The 15,448-nt window shown below is 38.7% G+C and overlaps 1 protein-coding gene across 5 annotated transcripts in view; it reads left to right on the top strand.

Annotated features, from left to right (window-relative positions):
• swt1 (SWT1 RNA endoribonuclease homolog) overlaps nt 1-15,448 on the top strand; it is a 52,748-nt gene that overhangs the window by 23,850 nt on the left and 13,450 nt on the right. For all 5 annotated transcript variants that reach the window (XM_042334790.1, XM_007895588.2, XM_042334788.1 and 2 more), the window contains 2 exons: nt 9,451-9,529; nt 10,195-10,262. In XM_042334790.1, coding sequence (XP_042190724.1) covers nt 9,451-9,529; nt 10,195-10,262 — 147 coding nt within the window. The remainder of the gene's footprint in view (nt 1-9,450; nt 9,530-10,194; nt 10,263-15,448) is intronic.

Genomic DNA, 15,448 nt, shown 5'->3' with positions numbered 1-15,448 from the left:
AGCCTCACAATTCATGCTGCATTTAAGAATATGCCAAATTTTGACTGCTCTAAACTGCTACATAAATAGAGTAAATCTAGATCCAGGTGGAAAAAAGGGAGTTTCTCCTGGCCAACAAATCCTCCAAGTAAAATTGGTCACTCACTCCATGGCTGTTTGTGGGACATTGCTGTGCGCAAACTGGCTGTATCATTTTGCCTAGAAAATATAGTCAATCCAATTTACAGTATATCATGTGAAGCGCTTTGAGATGTCTCGACAACATAAGGTACTATGTCAAATGCAAGGTTTATTATTATCATTTCACCCCATTTGTGTAGGTTCATGTCATCGCACTGTAGATGATTTAATAAACCAAATCTTATGGGGGGTGGGCATTGATGTGCTTGTGAACATAAATTGATAAAATTACTCTACCTGGTAGGTTTCCTAGGATCTCCAGAATTTCTATTTTTGTTACATTTTCAATATTTCCGTTTGACACATGCAGCAGTAACATACCAGCCAGGATTGGAAGAAATATTTTTAAAGTTACTCATTGCTTAAGGACTCTGCATTATCCGAACTTACCAAAATTTAATTGCTCTGAGACACTACCCTGTGCGTAGGGTATTATATAAATGCAAGTTTAGTTATTGTTGTTTGCATTAACCAATCACTTTCAAGGACTGTTACTGAAAGCATGTTTGGTACAGATGAGAAGGTAGTTGGAGGAGTTTTGAGCATGGAATTTGTCAATGCAAGTTATCCGTGAAGGATTGCGCTGAATAAGCCGGAAAGTAATGTGCCCATAGTTATTTCCAGGGTGGAATTTTCCATGGTGATGCAAATAAAGTACACTGGTATCAGCTGACTAACTGCAATGTTTTTCAGCACGTCCTGTGCTAGTAAATGATAACACGGTGTTTGTTTGCAGAGTACAAGGATTGAACAGCAATTAGAAACTGCATTAGACTGATCCAAATCAAACAGTATTTATTGTGAGAGTAACTTCTGAATGTTTCTCCCTGCTGACAGCGAATGGCTGGTGTAATTGCAAGGCAGTTTTTCTCATCAACGGATCAAACAAAAAGGCTGCTGCCAGCTCAACTGCACCAAGTCCTCCTTATACCAATGCCCTGTGGTCACTCTGCGATTTGCCTCCAAAATGCAGTCAATCCACTTTACAATATATTCTGTGAAGTGCTTTGAGTTGTCTCAATGACGTGATAAGGGCGCTAGATTAAATGCAAGGATTATTATACTTTCAGTTGCAAGTTCTTCATATCATTGAATTATTTAATTAATGTTATTTAAAACATTTTATTTAATTAATAAGACAGGCTGGCTGATTGGCAGGATTTGGAGGGGCAGAGCAGTCACTGGGATTGGGGATTCTTCTCACTCAGCTCCTGTTAATCCTACCAAGAGCCAACAGGGAGCATTGTCCAAGCAGCAGGAAGCTTGCTGGTCAGTGCTCTCAATGACAAACTATGTAATTTTAGTTGGTTAAATCCATCACAGAATCCTGAATTCCTCCAGCTCCATTTTCCTTTGGTTAGTGAACCATTGGGATTTTACCTGGCAACAGTACAACTTGCACTTTGGGTGAGTTGCTATGGCTTTCAGTTTATCAGTGTTGGACAGCAAATTTCTCTCGTGCAAACTAGATGTAATGAGAAAAGAAAAAAATAGTATTTATATAGCATTTAATTACGTCAAACCTTCTTAAAATATTTCACAGTCAATTATTGTTGATTGGAGTGACTTTTGTGGCACTACATCAATCTCTTTGCTATTTCAAGTTTTTTTAAAAAGTCCACTAAATCCTGCTTAACATTAAAACTAGTGATAATGAAGTACTGTCTGAACTTTAATTTTTGTAGTTTATGTTGATTTTTTTCCTTCAATTTCGACCCATATATTGATAATACCATGAATTGTGTACATCTAAAGGACAATAAGTCTAGTTTAGTGGCAAGGGTTCCAAAATATGATTTGGTTGTGACAAAGAAGGAATTTTTTAATTCATTGCTTACATTAACCCTGTTAATGTAGCCGTTTCTCATGTCCTGTAACTTAATGGTTAGAGCATTCACCTCTCAAGTGAGAGGACCTGGGGTTCGATTCCTGGCAGGGTGAAATGTTGGGCAAGTTTCCTTACTCCACATGCCTCGGTTTACCAGCAGTAAGTAGGAACCCAGTTATTAATCGATTGGCAGATCGCTTTTCAGGGGGTAATAATTCCTTCAAAATAAATAAAAATCATTTGGTCACTATCCATGACTGTTTGTGGGACGCTGCTGTGCACAATTGGCTGCCGCTTTTCTCCCACAAAATATACAGCCAATTCACTTTACAGTATAATCTGTGAAACGCGTTGAGATGTCTCGAAGTCGTGATAAGGCGCTATGTCAAATAGAAGGATTATTATGCAAGCTCTTCACTCAAAGAAAACTGATCTAAAAAAGATTTCTATGGCTAATGTTTTCGAACAGTACTTTGATCCTGGATTCAAAGGATTTTACTTTCAACTTTGGCTTGATGAATGTGGGATCTAACATCAGCTGAAAATTCACTTCTTTAATTACCCCTACCCCTACACCCTTGTTAAAATGGTGTTCGTATGCACACGCCGAGGGTGGAATATTAACTATGTTGTGCATTAGTTTGTGATCCAAGTTCAATATTTCTCTTTCATATTTTTCATTTTGTAACTCAAGACTTCCTGTGGTTCATTCAGACTAGTTAATTTCTTTCTGAACTGCTTTAGAATAAGGGACTTTCAAATTCGTAATTGCAAGTTAAAAGACTAGTTGTTAAAATTGAATGTAATTCACTCATCTATGAGTTTCTTTGGATGTAAGAGTCACAGAAAGAAGGTAGCCACCTCATCATTGAGGCTAAATCGACTGCTGCCCCACCCCCGACGCAAATCAAGCTGCTCCTTTGGTGTCCCCCTTCCACGTTCGCCAGCAACACACGCCATTGCATGAATCCAGGATCATATTTTACTTGGACAAGTTTGGCTTCCCATGGCTGTTTTATTATTGCTTTGCCACTGTATATTTTAGAAAGGAATTTGTTTTGCCTCTCAGTCATAGTATGTAAATGTAATAAACATAGCTGCCAGGTTTTACCATTACCATTACCTTGCAACCCCTACATGTATATTTTATCAAGTTATTTCTTATCTTTATTATATGTTTATACATATATTTAGTTATTTGCTATATCAAATGCAAGTATTATTATATCATCTTTTGCCCAGAAATACAGTCAATTCACTTTACAGTATATTCTGTGAAGCACTTTGAGATGTCTCGAAGACGTGATACGACGCTATATCAAATGCAAGGATTATTACTGTCTTTAATATACACATGTAATAAGGTTCAATAGTATCTAATGCACTTACTGGCCCCGAGACTGAGTTGTATGATTACGTGCATAAGTACCTCTGAGTCAGATTCATTTTCTGTCCAGATTCATGTTTTAATCTAACATGAGTACTAGCGCACTTCAAAAAGCAGCTGCTTACTGACATTTTCCCAGCGCATTCTGCCTCTCCTGTACTTGGTTCCCATCTAGCTCTACGCAATATTTTCCCCAAAGTCTGGGAGGGACAACTGCTGTGTAAGGAGAACTGGCCAGCAGAGGGAGACAACAAGAACCTTTGCTGTAGCTAGTAGAATTGGCTTATGAACCCCCTACTCAGTTCACTCATAAACTTTAAGTAGCTTGAAGAACGAGAGGACAAGACAGTGCCTTAGGTAACTCTATGCTGAAGTGTATTTTTCTTTTACAAAAAAAGTTGGGGCTAAGTTTTACGTTCTTTAGAGATGCTGTATTGAATACAATATCAACCTACCAGATAGAGTTCTGAGATGGTAGGAAAAGTTGCATTTTGTGCAAAAGGAAATTTGGGGTAGAATGTTAAGATGACAAGAGAGAATAAAGATGAATATGAGCCAGAGAAAGAATAATGAAAGAAAAGGGAAGGGATTTTATTGAATGCCTCATTTGACACATTAACTGGCTGGACCACATTCTTTCAGAGAGAGGAGGATTTCGGAGCAGGCATTGGGTGGAGTGGAAACAAAACCAAGAAAGAGTCGATAGTTTTTTAAAAAACTGAGTGTATTCAGTAGAAACTATCTTGAAAAATGTCCTGCGATATTGGAGACCTCTGCAAATGTGCTTTCCATTCAGGCCATGTCCATTATGTGTGTTTCCATAGAAAATGACTGCTACTTTCTGACAATAGTCTCTTTCTTGAGCTTTTCTTCTAAGGCCTCAGAACAGAAACCTGAAGAAGCAAAAAAAAACCTTAGCAGTTATTTCCTTACAAAGACAATTAAGTGCTTTGTGTTACATGCAACTAGTGAAATTGTCTGCAATACAATCTACTGCGTGTTTGCTGATATTAACCAGTTGTGTTAGTACAGCATGTAGCAGTTCAAGAAATCTCGGCATTGGGGAAAGTAATTTCCTTTTTACCAGATGACACACCTGATTAAACATTGGTTAAAGGATGGTTCTCTATCGTGCACAAAAATTGAGTTGTGAGAAATATTACTCAGCTTGTCCAAATCTGTAATAAATGATTGTGCAGCATAATTCCTGTGATTTTTAAATGGTAGCAGTTTATGGTTGTGAATATATGTCCATCTTATCTCTCATTTAACCCTATGCTTAGGGATGGAAACCAATTGAAATTTTAAGACTAAATGATAGTATGCACGATTAGAAAGCTAGCAATAGAATAAGAGAGCACAGGTTCACTGTTGTGAAAGGCAAGATTAGTACAAATGGTAAGAAGTATTTCTTTACCCTGAGGATCGTCAACAGCTGGAACAGGTTACTAGGGAGAGTTGTGGGGGCCAGGACAGGGGATTCAATATAGGAACGACTTGTGGGGGAAATTCCACTTGGATCTTGGTTTACTCTATTTATGAAGTATCTTACTGTATAGAAATTGGCAAAATGAGTCTTAACTTTGAAGTCATCTTTCTGTAGTTCTTGAAATAACATGCAGAAAGCTAGCTTCAAATTAAAGCTGTATTTATGCCTTTTCTAGTTCTGTATTTGCTGTATCCACTCAGGTTTAAGTTCTGAAAAATTTCAGTGTAGACAAGCATGAATGGTGCCTCCATGCGGAAAAGTTTCATTTGAAACCTGGCAAAAAGTTTCTCATGACTGATCGAGAAAGATGCGCAGAAACATTGAAGGCTCCATGCAACAATGAATTTGGTTGTGAATCAAGCAAACCCAGGGAATTGAGGGACCAGGCTCCACCATCAACTCATGAAGCCAAGATTAGTACTTGCAGCTTCTCAAGGAACTGGCAGTCACTGAGTATTAACTCCACATATCCCTACAGCCTGTGAGGAAGGTTCACACAGTTCCAGATATTTATAAAAAGATTTTTTGTTCTATTGTACTGATATATTTTTATTTTATTTGTATTTAATAACTTAAAAAGTATTGCTGGTTTGTCTCCCCAAAATTAGATGTTTGTTTGTGTTCCAATGTACCAGATAAGGAGCCCAGAAAAATTTGATCTGTTTGTGGCCCGAAACACACTCTTGTCGGCCTGTAAACAGAGGAGTCTATAGACAATAACAACAACAAAATTACATTTGTATAGCACCTTTCACGTCAGGAGGATGACCCAAGGAGCTGGACAGACAGAGTTTCGTACCCGAGATCGGATCGGGGAGGGTGGAGGGCAGGGACAACAAAGCTAAAGACAATAAAGCTCCCTTAACTCTATTCCAACAATATGGTTACGCCAAGTCTTACAGGACGATAATGCAGTCAGCAGTGAGATTTGTTTTTTCCTGTCTTTCCCACGCTAGCTGCAGTTGCATTCTCAAGTGAGAATTCCAGTTTGTAATGCATTGTGAGCAGCTTTGTGCTGTGAACTCACACTGATAGCTGGGCTGCATCTTGGGTCCCAAAACTAATGCCTTTGTGCAAATCCAATGTGCCATCCAGCAAAACTAGCATTCATGGTAGATGACAATTTTTTGAATACTATTACATATGAAGCACTCTGGGACTCCTACCTTGCATGAGAGGTGCTATATAAATGCAAGTTGTTGTTGCTGAATCGTTCATTCATATTTTGTAATTTCTGACAATTAGGACTGAAATCACTTTGTTACCCACATTGCAGTGCAGTTGGGGGTGGGTGGGGGGACAAATAGTTAGGAGGGAGAATATAGATAGAAAAATGTTGGTGATAAAATTGCAATTCTATGACAATCGAGAATTGCTGCTAAAATCATTCAGAGATGAAGTTGGAACTGAAATGCTTTCAGGTAGCTGTATGATTATAATTTCAGATGAATATTATTCTCACTCAGTTTTCAAACATCTGGAAATGTAAATGAATAGAGGATTTCCTTTACAAACCATGAGATCAACATTGATGAGCCTGGTTGTGTGCCAACGGAACAGGAGGTCTGACCTGCAGTTATATCAGTCAGCAGCTGATTGTGGTTTAACTAATTGCAGCGCTTTTTTTTCTCTCTCTCTGTATTGTGGCCCGAAACAAACATTCTGGGCAGCCAGGCAGCGTGAAGAGGCAAGCATTAGCTTGATGATCTATTCCAGGACTATGGGAAGGACCTACAAATAGATCAATGATTTTAATGCCAATCCTTTTTTTAAAAAAAACTTCAAATTGTGATAAGTTTTATGTCTTTGAGTTTGTTCGATTCATGCTGAGCTAAGATTTTACATTGTTCTTCTACAAATGTACTGGGCATAAAACATTATTCCAAGAGCTTTGTATTCCTGGAGAAAACCCAACTTGTCTTGCCTGTGATTCCAAGTGACATTTTGTAGTGTCGATAGAAGATTGTAAAAATTGGTTTGCGGCTGCTGTGCACTGGAGATAGGCACTTTGTCAAAGAATTGCTTTAATTCCCTATTAGCACTTTCATGACCTCAGTTTATACTACTTGCGTGTGAACGAGTCATTGAATTACAAGTGCTGTAAGATTGTAACAAGTCGAATGGCTTAAATGTTCTAAGCTGCAAGAACAAAGGCTGCATGTCGTTCAAACCCAACAAGCCTTGTTTTGCTTTCTTGCGTGTGTTTTATAAGTGAAGATTTAATCATTTTCTCATTGTTTTAATGAGCAGGGAATAAGGCTTGTGTTTGTATCACCAAGTCATAATAATTTAATTCACAGTAGTTGGAGGGGTTAATTGTGAACCAGGTACATAGAATAATAATCCACAATTAAATACTTGAACAGCTTGCTGTTGTATTGTTTTGAACTAACAGAATAACTAATCCTTCATACAGCCTCATGCTCCCTATGAACCTTTTCCATGAACAGCATGATTCTATCCACATCTGTCATCTCAGCAACTATTAGGCTGCTGTCTTGGAAATCCCTTTGCTATAATTAGTTTGGGTCTAAATCTCGAGATGTGTGTTGTGCATCTTCAGATTTTTGCTTTATTTTCCCCATTGATTTTGTTTAATTTGGACATTGCTATGTGCAATTGGCTGCTGAGTTTCGCCCATTAAATACAGTCAATCCACTTCCCAGTATATTTTGCGAAGTGCTTTGAGATGTGATACAGCTCTATTTCAAATGCAAGGAATATTATTAAATATTTTGCCTCACTCAGGATTTGACTTATTTTGCTCTTTTTACTGGGGAAAAGTTTTAAAGATGGCTTCCAGTATGTCACTCAAGTAGCCAATTTTTTTTGTAAGTCTTAACAGTGAGGCTATTCAACCAGAGGGCCATTAAAGCCAAAATTGATTCATTCATTTGATAATCACACCTCCAGCAGGAGTCACTGGAGGGCACGTAGGAGTGGGAATCTTGATTTTCACCTTACTAACCCAAATTACGTAGAGCAGAATTGCTGCTGGTCAATGTGCTGCACATCTGGCAACAATCAGGATTCAATATTTTCAAATTCCACATTTTAGACCCCAACGTAACACTAACTAGTGTTCTCATCAAAAACTGAAATTCGCCAGCTTCAGTCAGAGAACACATGATTAATATTATTTATGGTGATATGGAAATGTGCAGCAGCTGGTACTCTGTTGAGGTAGATGTTTTTCTTAGTCCTTGATTTGGTATTGTGCCATTCACTTCAGGAGAACATCTCAAAGTGCTTTATGGTAAAATGAAGGACAACACCTCCAACAATGCAGCATCGTATTGGAATGTCAACCTAGACTGTGGGTTCAGAGCACGATGTGAAGATTGAACTCTCATCTTTTTCATTCAGAGTTGAGAGTGCTACCAAATTAAACAGGCTGACACTTAATGTTGCTATAAGACACGTAGCCCTATGCAGTATGTAACCAATATCAATTAAAGGTGGACAAACAGGTTGATACTGGTGACGTTTTTAAATTAGCACCCATAATTATGCAGTGCCACATGTATGAGATAATAATAATCCTTTCATTCAATATAGTGCCTTTGAGACGTCTCAAAGCGCTTCAGAGAATATACTGTAAAGTAAATTAACTGTATATTTTGTGGGCAAAACGCAGCAGCCAAGTGCGCACAGCAGTGACCCACAAACAGTCATGGATTGAGTGACCAAATTATTATAATTTTTTATTTGGAAGTGAAAGCGATCCGTCAATCGACTAGCAACTGGGTTCCTACTTACTGCTAGGTAAACGGAGGCATGTGGAGTAAAGAATCTTGTCCAACGTTTTGCCCTGCCCGGGAATCGAACCCAGGTCTTCTCGCATGCAAGGCGAGTGCTTTAACCACTAAGCTACAGGACTTATTTCATAATTCATTAAGCTTTTAAAGCATTGTATCGCTATATGGGTTTTGGGTTAAATGATTGGAATATAAAATCTCCTAAGCATATGTAATTGTATTTCAAGTTCCGCTGACCAAATTGAAACTGGCAATAAGTACGTGTATTCATTCTGTGTTGTCTGATGCCATGGGAACTATGTCCATGTTAGTGTGTGGGTAACACATAGAAATGTCTCTGTGCTGTTGTTTTGGTGGATTCACAATGGATCATTGTGCAGATATTGGGCAATCTACTATAAATAACAGACTTAACACCTGAAATTTGATTAATAGCTAACACTGGGCACAAAAAACTGAAAGAATGCTGATAATTGAACAAAATGGAGTTAAACTTTAACCCCACGTCAATTGTACAGAGTATGCATAAGGTTTAATATAAATTGAGAGAGACAAAGAGAAAATTCAAGCTTTCTGTAGAAAAAGCAACAAATACTTCACAGAAGTAAGGTTATGTTTGGGCATTGTTGCAATAACTGTATTTTAGGGTGACTAGCCTCAATAATCCCTTTTGGTTTTGTTGGATCTTATATAAAAATAAAAGGTTCATGTTTCTCCTTTACTGCATAGGGTCAGTGGAACATGACAGCATCTTTAAGACCTGCTTCCTTAGACTTTGTCTAATCTATTTAATTTTTTCTTCTGTTAGAATTATGTGTTCTGACAGCAGTGTTCAAGATTTTCAGAAGTTGGCTGAGACCGTACACAACTTTTTAAATTACGCTGAGGTATGGCAGATTTCTATTTGTGTATAGTTTTTGACTCATTTTTTCAACTTTTATTTCGCTTTCCTGCCAATTTTTTTTCTCTGTTGTGTAAGAAAGAGATTGCACTTGTGAAAGTCCAGTGGACAAATTCACATTCCAGTGTAGCACAGAACCATACATATCAGAGGGTGCAAACCCTATTGAATTAGCTGATTGGCCTCCTTCACCCGGGGTTAGGGAAGGGAAAAATCAACCAGGGTTACCTGGTTATTTGTATTCAGTGACCCATGTTGGAAAGTGCAAATATGTGGATGCTGGGAAGGACATGTCTGGTTGGCTTGTGATTCTCTCAATTGAGTAACCTACCAATAATCATATATTAATAATAGCCACTAGGTGAGGCAGAAGAGGGTATCGGGGTGGGGGGGGGAATCAAACCCTTTCAAACAATAACTTAAATTGATAAGTGGCAAAAAAAATTGTTCCTTGATAATTCATAGGATTGGATGTTTTTGGACATTCAGAAGTGCAATCTCTAAACTTTTAGAAGTGCAATCTCTTACACAGCAATCACCAAGTTTAAGATGATTGGAACTCAAATGACTCACATTTCTGTTAATTTTCAGTTTAATCTATTCATTTAATTTCAATAAACTCTAATGAAGTTTTCTGTTTGCTCTTTGCAGGCAAAATTTTCTATTTCTAGGATATTTGCTCAGGAGCTGTATGAATGCTTCACACATGAGGAGTACAGGTGAGTCACAGAACAGTTTTGCCTGCCTGACTGCAAACCCACGCTCCGTACATGATGATTTGAAGAAACCACATCCTGTTAGCTTACTAAAATATGTTTTCAATGGCAGGTGGCATGAGTTTCAATATGTGAAATCCCGTAGCGTAGTGGTTAGTGTACTCACCTCACAGGAGTGAGGAACATGGATTGATTCTTGGGCAGGGCAAAACCGTAGGCAAGTTTCTTTACTCCACACATCTCTGTTTACCTTGGGGTAAGTAGGAACCCGGTTATCAGTCAATTGGCAGATCACTTTCCGGGGGTAATAATCCTTCAAGAAAAAAAATGTGGTCACTGAATCCATGACTTTTTGTGGGACAATTGTCTGCCATGTATTGCCCACAAAACACAGTCAATTTGCTTTACACTATATACTGTGAAGTGCTTTAAGACGTCTCAATGATGTGACACTATATCAAATGGAAGGATTATTATTTTCTGTCATTGATTTTTGACCAGTGTATGAGTAAAATCTTTGTAAAGCTGCGGTAATTAGTCAGAAATTTGGGAGTGCATTTACAGAATTCAGTCAGTTGAGCAGTAGCTGACAGAAGCACACACTTCATATAATGGCTTTATATAAAGGTTTTGTGGTTGCGTGACAAATACAAGTCATGGTTATTGATTTAGCAATATTCAGCCATGATAACAACTTCCACTTATATAGCACCCTCCATGCAGGGTAGCGTCTTAGAGCGCTTGACCGTGGCGGAGCCTGACTCCGAGCCAGGGGGAGGTGGCAGAGGAGGCCATAAGCACAGTCGAACAGGGAAGTCTTCAGGTGGGACTTGAAAGAGGGAAGAGAAGGGGCAAGGCGGAGGGATTGAGGGAGAGTGTTCCAGAGTATTGGAGCGTAGTGGCTGAAAGCGCGATCTCCGATGGTGGCGCGGAGGGTGCGAGATACGAGCAGGAGGCCGGTGCCAGTCGAGTGGAAGCGCTGGGTGGTGGATTGGGGAGTGAGCCATATAATAAATACTGTATTGTACAAGTGCTCGTTGGAATCACGCCACATTTAACATTGTGAGGAAGGTTTTTAAGATTTTTTGATTTTTAAGGGAAAATAATTCAGATTACAGTTCCTTCGCCACCTATCAGCCTGTTGCCAGCTTCGCTCAGTTGGTAACCCTCCTCGGCCTGGTTGTGGGTTCATGACGCACATTGTGAGTTTCACCTCTCCCCAGTATAGGCTGACACTCCAGTACAGTACAGTGTTGTAGGGTCCTGGCTGTTGCCAGTGTTCCAGAGCACTGCTGATGACAGTCTAGCTCATTGGCAGGACTTGGAAGGGCAGACCAGTCACGGTGGCCTGGGAGTCATCCCACTCAGTGAGGTGGTCCTAGCTGGACAAGCAGCGGGAAAGCCTGCCAGACAGCAATATCAATGGCAACCTATGCGGTTTTAGCTAGTTAGACTACTGCAGTACCCCAACGCACACTCCGGGGTCCTCAAGCCTTGGCTCTTGCCAACCTGCACATCATATTTTCTGGAATTAGGTAAGAAACTAACAGCTTGCACTTATATAGCACCCTCCACGTAGGCTAGTGTCTCAGAGCCCTTGACAGTGTTTAAGCAGGATGCGTCCCTCCAGGGAGAGTGTGTATTCCATTCCAACAATCTATCTCTGGGATTTCCATGTGTAGGTGGAATGCATGGAAATCTCAGCTTGGTTTGGATACCCTTAAGCATGGAGATGGGTTTCCACTTTGCTGACCAACCAAAAAAATCAATTTAATTCATCAAGTGTTTTGAGGTTTAGGGCACGGGTACCAGCCTTGAAAACATAGTGGCAAATCATCTTTATTTTTCTATTTTCAGGATATGAGCAATGCTCAAGTTTGTCTCCTGTGGGTAAATATTGCTATAGAGATGGAGCTGTGGTTTCTGTGTTGAGGGTAGAGTGTCTGTTCCAAGCTCTGTCCTGCTTGAGGACCAGTCTCATGTTCTGCCAGTGCATCCTGTGCTCGGGATCCTCCACATCCTGAGCACCTGCTCTCAATTGTACAAATATAGGAAGTGGCTGTCACTTCCCTGTGGCCGAGGAGGAAAATAACATTCAAATAACCATTAACTTGGGCCCCTCATACTCTTCTCCTAGCAACTGTTGATAGTGTGGCATTAGTAGACAGCTGTGAGCAGGGGCTGCTTTTTGATTTAAAGTAGGGATGAAAGTTCATTGCGGTGAGGGGGTGGGATAGGGAAGAGAATGTCTCTAGAAAATGTTGATCCTTTTAAGTACTGAATACGGAGGGTTTGTCTTGTAAGCTTGAAGTGGTTTCAGGATGCTCTGATCTTCCTGTCACATTCTCCTCTGAGTGGAGCCTGCAGTTTCATTGTTCTGTCTCGCATGCAATAATTTATAGCATTAAAGTGAATGGCAAAGTCTAGATCTACTACATAAATATAAGGATTATTATCATCAAGGTGAGGGATATCCATACTGGAGAACACTTTGCCAGAATCAGGTTTTCCCAGACATGTAAAGTTACAGCCAAATATAGAGTAAAACTCCTTCTATTCGAGCTAGCGACGTGAAAGTCGCTGTACAAAATGTGTGTGAAATGTCACGTACAGCATTGGTGATTTCCATCCCCTTTCTCTGGAATCATAGACCAAGTTGACAGCACAGAAGGAGGCTATTCAGCTCATTGTTTGAGCTGCTGCTGTCTAATCAAATCTTGTTCTCATTCTTTCCCCATAACCTTTAATATTATCCACTGGGAACTGGATTGAAAATGCCCAAGTTCATTTTGCATAGGAAGCTTAACTATCAGCAAAATGAAAGGAGTTTCACACCACAAATCTGGTTTGGATTTCAACTCATTTCACAGAAGTAAAATATTCTTTATTCCCTAAACCTATATTACAGAGAATGCCTTAAATCATGAACAAAACTTGCCTCGTTCTCTGAATAAATAAAATTTGCAAACTGTTTAATTTCTAATTATTTTGTAATAAAGTAAAACTTTGGTTTCAGTTCTTATTTTGGTAGTTACTGACATTGTCAAATACCAGAGGCCTCTTATTTCTAATTCAGTTTCCAAAATGCATCTTTTTGATAATGCACTTGTCGTTCATCAAAGACCTTATTTTCAAGACTTGCAGGCAGTCACAGGGGCATAACAAGGACATGGTGAGACTCTGCAAGAATCCAATACTGGATCAGTTTAATATGCGTTTAAAATAGACAAAGGGAAATGAATGTTCTTAAAATCCTGAAAGCCATGAATGAAGCAGATAGGGAACCATCCAGGCAGTTTAATGGAGTGGAGGTGCGTAGCTTCTATATAATGCTTTTTTAAAATTATTGTAAAAGTAGAGTAAATTTATAAACCCATGTGGAATTTCTTCCCCCCACCCCACCACTACCACCATGTTGACAAAGAAGCATTGGGTAACTAGTGAAATATGCAGTGGAGTGTTATGCAGTTGGAGATGATAGATTTGTTCTGAAAGCGGTAGAGAAATATTTTATCATTAAGAGATATTTTATCATTTCATTTATGCTTAACTATTGAAGCTGGCATTGGCTTATATAAAAAAAAAGACTTGGATCTAATGTTAAGTATGGGCCAGTGGAATATGCATTGTGGCTAAGCCCCCAAAATGCAATGCAAATAGTTGTAAACATATTAAGATGTTATAAAATAGCATGACAGCTTGATAACTGCATTACTCGGAAATATGTCTATGACACACGTGTGTTAAAACAGACAAAACTGGCCAGTTAAAAAAATAACAGCAAATGCTGGAAACACAAAGCAGATTAGTCAGCATTGGAATAAAAGATAGATTCACATTTTGGGTGTTTTTTTTTAAAACCCATCTTATTTCAAATGCTGATGGGCATGGGGTGCATTTGTAGCATTTTCTGGTTTTATTTCAGATTTACGACGTTTGCAGTATTTCATTTTATTTCTATGTAAATTTGCCAAGCTAAATAAATTTGTTCATTTGAGTTGTATTGCTATGTGAAGTGCAGCATTACTCAACCTTCATATCTTTACTGATTTTTCTTTACTGGTACAATTTAACCTTTTAATCCTATTTGAGTGGTCAGGATTATGCAACAAATACATTAATTTGTTTTATTGTCTGAGCTGGGATTACAGATGATTTCCTGCTTGTTTTTGCAGCGTGTTGCGATTCTACACCACAAGGATTTAATTTTTTTCTATCTTGTTAATGTATTCCAGTGTAGTGCTTTTACGTAGAAAGATCTTATTTCATTCCATGCATACAATACATCTGAACCAGAATAGAACAGTTCATGAGACAACCTAGATTTTTTACTAGTTATTGTGTGTTCTACATCTGAAATACAGTAAAAATGTGCACAGAACAAAGTAAACAGGAGGTGATCTTAGAGTAACTGATTTATTTTTTGAGTCATGGTCATGTTGTAGTTTGGATCTAAGAACATAATTTCCTCTGCCTTAGATATCTATTTACTTTCTTAATGCAAACCGGAGATGACATTTCTCTGACGCTTCACGTGCTTAGCTTCACGTGGCGTTGAAGCTGAGCAGCTGAAAGTTCTTGACCTCAATCTTGCTGACTATGATGTCAAAGAGAGATAAGTCTAAGTCACTGTATAACAGAGTTGCTTATGGTGGTCATGTAAAAGGATTGATATGAAACGTCTTTGCAACATGAGTATTCATTTCAGTACAGCTACATCTTTAACGAATGAAGTATCAGAATCTACTTAACAATTGTTTGGGGATTTTTTTGAATTTGAAGCCCTGTTTACAGTACAGGTACTAAATCCCAATTATTGCAGATTTATTGATGTACATTAATATTTCACAGTGTAAGTGGCGCATTTTATTTTCAGTCTTAGTGCAGAGTAAAAAGTAACCCTTAGTGGTCTTTCATAATAAGCAGGGTCTCTTTGGGTTGAGTTAGCTGCAAGGTTACAAACTTGGAAATGGCAGAACAGAATTCTAAGTCAATGCTGAATTCCACTATATTGGAGCTTGAGCTCGAGGAAATCTGTTTGCCACAAAATAGTACCCAGTGTTGTTTCTGCATGACTCTTATCAATATCTGAAAAAGAAGCTAACTTTATTGAAAATACAAATATGTGATTTACTGCAATTGGAAACAACTGTTAAGATCAGATGAGCATGAACCTGACCTGTTGAGTC

The sequence above is a fragment of the Callorhinchus milii genome, unplaced genomic scaffold (assembly GCF_018977255.1).
Source record: "Callorhinchus milii isolate IMCB2004 unplaced genomic scaffold, IMCB_Cmil_1.0 Scaffold5, whole genome shotgun sequence".
Classification (NCBI taxonomy): Eukaryota; Metazoa; Chordata; class Chondrichthyes; order Chimaeriformes; family Callorhinchidae; genus Callorhinchus; species Callorhinchus milii.
The sequence above is the reverse complement of the archived record's forward strand: the minus strand, read 5'-3'. Positions and strand labels throughout refer to the sequence as shown.